Here is a 4276-nt window from a genome sequence, read left to right on the forward strand (position 1 = left end):
ACACCGTTAGCGATGCTGCTCACCATGGTGCGAATGATGTTATCTCTCATTGAAAAGTGGACACTGAAGAAGAAAGCGAAGCGCACGTCTGTCTCCGATCCGGAGAAGTCGCTTTCGGATATGTCAGTATCAGCGGTCATGTCCGTATCGGTCTCCGAGTACTCGGCTTCACTGTCCGTAACAAGCTCGAACTCGCTCTGTCATGGTAACAACGCGAGTGAGAACAGACGGTAGGCTTAACGCGAGCTCCATGATTTCGGGAGCAGTCTGATGGCGACGTACGCCCACAAGGGAGGCCATCGAACTCAGCTGACGAGGGGCGCCGCCAGAGTCGGTCCTAGGGCGAGAGACAGGAGCCGAAGGCGAGTCCACGTGCGGAGCAGCCACTTGGATGAGCGTGCCTCTGGATCACACGCAGAGAAGCAGAGAGAGGAAAGACGAAAGCTAAGAACAGCTCTCTATTAACACCGAGAGCTGAGGCATGAGGCTCGTACTTGCGCACTAGCTTTTTGTTATTCACCTTGAGCCATTCTGATTTGAATTGTACCTAAGTAGCACCCAGCACAGGAACATGGGCATGTGTGAGTCCTTGCTTACCCCCAACGTAACGTTCAACCAATAATAAATCAATCGATGCTTGAGCAGGCACAGCGCTAGAACTACGACGTACAGTAAGGACTGCTTCCTTGGATTCGCCCTTCTTTGTGCCGCCCATCTTGACCTTGTACTCCTTGGAGGCCTGCCAAAGTGCTCACACCGCGGTGAACATAGGCACACGGTACCGAGATCTGGAGGGGAGACGTACGTTGGTGCCATCAGCGGCGTACTCGGCGAGATCGATCGTGACCTTGCCCAGCGAGGAGCTCTTACCCTGTTTCGAATGAAACACACCTCAGACTCCGAGCCCACAACCACCTCACACGCATTCATAGACGGTGATCAGAGGGGTAAAGGAGGATGGGGGCTACCTCTCGCTTGATGGAGAGCAGAAGGCTCTTCTTGTCAAACTGAGGGCCTGCGCCACTGCTTGCGGGCTTGACCGGCGAGCTTGCCGCTGCAGTCTTGGCTGGCGAGGTCCCCAAGACCGCGGCTGGTGCAGCACTTGGCGTAGCAAGGGAGGAGGAAGAGGAAGAGGAAGAAGAGGAAGAAGGAGAGAAGTGGGCAGCCATGGTGACCTCGAGCCAGATGGATTCGCCCCACATCACCACACCACCAGTCGATCGAATGTGCTTGGTCTCTCCTCTGTTCTGTCGCTTGCGGCCGCGCTTCCACACTACGTAGATGGGCCGATCGTTTGCAGACGAGGGCAGCCCGACGATCAACTTGAGGAGAATATTGAATCGCACCTTCACCGCATCTGCGGGAGGTGGAGATGAGAATCCCTTGATGGCGCTGCCCTTCTTGCTCCTCCCTAGGAGAGAACTGATGGAGTGGCTCCTCTTTAGACGCCGTCCGCCGCTTTCCTCCTCCTCATCCGAAGATGTTGAGCTGGAAGAGGAGTGATCCGTGTCCTCGTCGCTGCTGTCATCGTCGCTGTCCTCGCCCCCCGTCTTCTTTTTCGTCTTTTTCTTCCTCTTCACTTCCTTCTCTTTCCTGAGCATCTTGGCCATGAACTCCTTGTCCTTTTCCTTCTCCTTGTCCCCCTCCCTCCAATCTGCGACCCTGAGCGTTTGGCAATGAAGCTCATGCCCTCTCCCACGATGCAGCCAGCTCTGTAATCTGACCCAATCTCACCGCCTTTTTTGATCTGATAAAAGCCGGAAATTGCCTGGCAGCGTGAGGTCGATTGGAATGTACATTTTCGTTATTTTTGATCTTCTTTGCGCCGCAAGGCCCAAAGAAAATCAAAAAGCCTTGAGATTTTCAGTGGGGAAGCCGACGCCACCGACCTGCATGGTGTTGAGCCCGTTGGCCGACTCCTTGTTGGTGTACCTCTGCCGCATGAACTCAGCGATGGTTATCGGCTCTTTGAACTCCCTGTCCAAACATACAGCATACGCCAACACCGTATCAAGTGAGAATTGGGCAACCAAACATGCAGCACGCAACAGTCGGTGCGCACCAATAGGCGGGACCAAGGACAGGACTGTTGAGCTTGACCGTGTCCATTACGGCGTCTGGCCGACCGCGGCAAAGATAGACTAACGAGTATCGCTCCTGCCCCATCAACTCAACCGGTGGTGGGTTCACCTGATGAACGTGTGTGCATTAGGTCAGCTCTGGCTATCATCAACGCCAGGCATTGAATCGGAGAGGAGGGTTGGCTGGACATGTACCCGATGCATAACGGCGCGGTAGTAGTACATGGTGAGCCGTTCCATCATTTCACCGCAGAAGACAATCACCTCGTTCTTCGTTGTGGAGAGCGGCTCGGCTAGATTGGTGGTGGTCGAGCGAATGATGGCCGTTAGGAGTCTGGTAGCTACAACCATTTGGAGCATGGGGACATAGAGCTCTGTACCATCGATCCACTCGAAATTGTCCGGGTGAAGCATTTGAAGTTGGGGCACCGTCGTCACGGGGATGATGGTGAGGAGTCCAATGTCCGTGTGCACCTTGCTGTACAGCAGGGATAGGATCACTTAGTGCTCATGAGGACCCGCGTCATCCAAAGAAAGACAGAAAGTGGAGTGGTCGAGTTGGGGCAGTACCAGGGCTCATCCTCGGGCAGGCACGGTTTGTTCTTGTAGCGGAAGTAGCGGAAAAGAGTGCTGCCGTAGAACGTGTCCACCTCCTTCTCTTTGCGCTCCTCCAAGTCCAAGAGATTGACGAAGTGCTCCGCGTCGACCTTGATTCCCTCCGCCATCATCTTGAAGCATTCTGCAGGTGGTTGCGGCCGCATAAGGCGATCAATCGTGAAGAAGAAGAAGAAGAAAGAGCTCTGTTTGAACGGGCAAGGGTATACCTTTGGTGATGCGCAGCATGAGGTCATAGTACTCGAGCGCCACCTCCTTGAAGTTCTCCGGCTGACTTGGCCACACTTCTGTCGGACTCTTGGTATATCGCATCTGACCAAAGAGAGAGATGAAACATGGCGAATAATAGGCAATGGCCTTGGGGAGTGGTGCATACCTGGTAGAACTCTTTGATGTGCGGCATGTTGACGTACCCGACGTCGCGCTGTTCGCGCATCCTGTGATGTTTCTTGGCCTCACCGGCAAAGAACTGTCGCGCCACCTCGTACGACGAATTGATTGGACCTGGACAGGTCAAACCGTAAGAGCAAGCACCAACCTCAACAGCCCTAGTTTTATTTATTCATTTATAATCATTTATATTTGATATATATCAAAAATTAATAGCAATAAAAACGCAAACAATCAAAACAGCACAAAAATTGTCTGAAGGTTGGAGGAGGTACCCATCATAGAGTCAGGGAGGGAAAGAAAGACAAAGCCCACCTTGCGCAGGCTCTCGACGAAGGCCGCGCGAGAATCAGCTCCTCCCTCGGGATTGGCAATGTCCTCCCAGGCCACGTGGGCAGCGTCCTCCGGCTTGAACGGGACGTACGAAGGGGGAGGCGGCGCCTCTGCCTCGAGCACGGCTCAGGTGCCACCTGTTGGTCGACAGACCCCACCGGCGACTTGGCAAACGCCTCATCGTTGCTCAAACGAATTGGATCTTCCATGGTGCCTTGATGTGTGTTGTTGGTGAGTTGATGCTGAAGGAGGGGAGGAGGGCTTGCCCTTGCCCCCGTCGAAGTGAAATCGGATTTCCGTGAATTGAAAGCCCCTTTTTTCGTGAGCGCTCTCTTTTCTCTGTTGATTTCCGTTGATGGAGGAGAAGCAGCAGAGGCAAGTGTTCGGGTTGGTGCTGCCCTTTCTGCGGGCCGACCGTGATGGGGTGGGCGTTCTGCTACGCGTGGCCGCCGTGTCGCGCACACTGCGCGGGCTGGTGGCAGAGGACGAGAGACTCTGGCGAACCCTCCACCTCGCCCGAGCCCGCTCGAGCACCTTACCAGCCGTGGCCTTTCACCATTCGTGGCTCAGATCGTTCTGGTGCCACGCCCCACAGAGCGCAGGAGGAGCGATGACTCCAGCCTCACTGCTCCAGGCGGCGCCCAGCACGGCCCTTCTTGCTGGTGCGCCCTTACTCTTCCGTGTAGTGGACCGGTTGACGCTGATGGTGAGCTTTTCGTTGCAGAAGCACATGCGACTCGCAAGCTGGGGAAGCTCCCGACCAGCGGCGACAAGGAAGCAGACGCCGATGACGGACTGCAGGTCGCGTTGGTGGCTGTTGCTGACTTGAGCCAACACGAACGCGAAGAGGGCACACC

The 4276-nt window shown here is 55.1% G+C and overlaps 3 protein-coding genes across 3 annotated transcripts in view; all 3 read right to left on the reverse strand.

Moving 5' to 3' along the window:
• Positions 1-39: 39 nt before the first annotated feature.
• ACA1_250030 (uncharacterized protein) lies at positions 40-1610 on the reverse strand (the record flags this gene model as incomplete). Its single annotated transcript, XM_004352605.1, has 7 exons — positions 40-63; positions 87-197; positions 283-403; positions 495-547; positions 671-739; positions 806-871; positions 969-1610. The coding sequence occupies 7 exons, from the start codon at positions 1608-1610 to the stop codon at positions 40-42; spliced, it is 1086 nt and encodes a 361-aa protein (XP_004352657.1).
• Positions 1611-1844: 234 nt separating this feature from the next.
• Positions 1845-3600, reverse strand: ACA1_250040 (oxidoreductase, 2OGFe(II) oxygenase family protein; the record flags this gene model as incomplete). The annotated part of the gene is given in 9 exon segments (XM_004352606.1): positions 1845-1966; positions 2076-2190; positions 2277-2374; positions 2462-2559; positions 2652-2820; positions 2906-3008; positions 3073-3200; positions 3362-3529; positions 3543-3600. The coding sequence occupies 9 exon segments, from the start codon at positions 3598-3600 to the stop codon at positions 1845-1847; spliced, it is 1059 nt and encodes a 352-aa protein (XP_004352658.1).
• Positions 3601-3971: 371 nt separating this feature from the next.
• The window catches only part of ACA1_250050 (Leucine-rich repeat-containing protein), a gene marked incomplete at both ends in the record, with an annotated part of 1122 nt that continues 817 nt past the window's right edge, over positions 3972-4276 (reverse strand). The window contains one exon of the mRNA XM_004352607.1: positions 3972-4239. Within this exon, the coding sequence (XP_004352659.1) occupies positions 3972-4239 (268 nt within the window). The remainder of the gene's footprint in view (positions 4240-4276) is intronic.

This window comes from Acanthamoeba castellanii, assembly GCF_000313135.1.
Source record: "Acanthamoeba castellanii str. Neff unplaced genomic scaffold scf7180000084767, whole genome shotgun sequence".
Lineage (NCBI taxonomy): Eukaryota > Discosea > Longamoebia > Acanthamoebidae > Acanthamoeba > Acanthamoeba castellanii.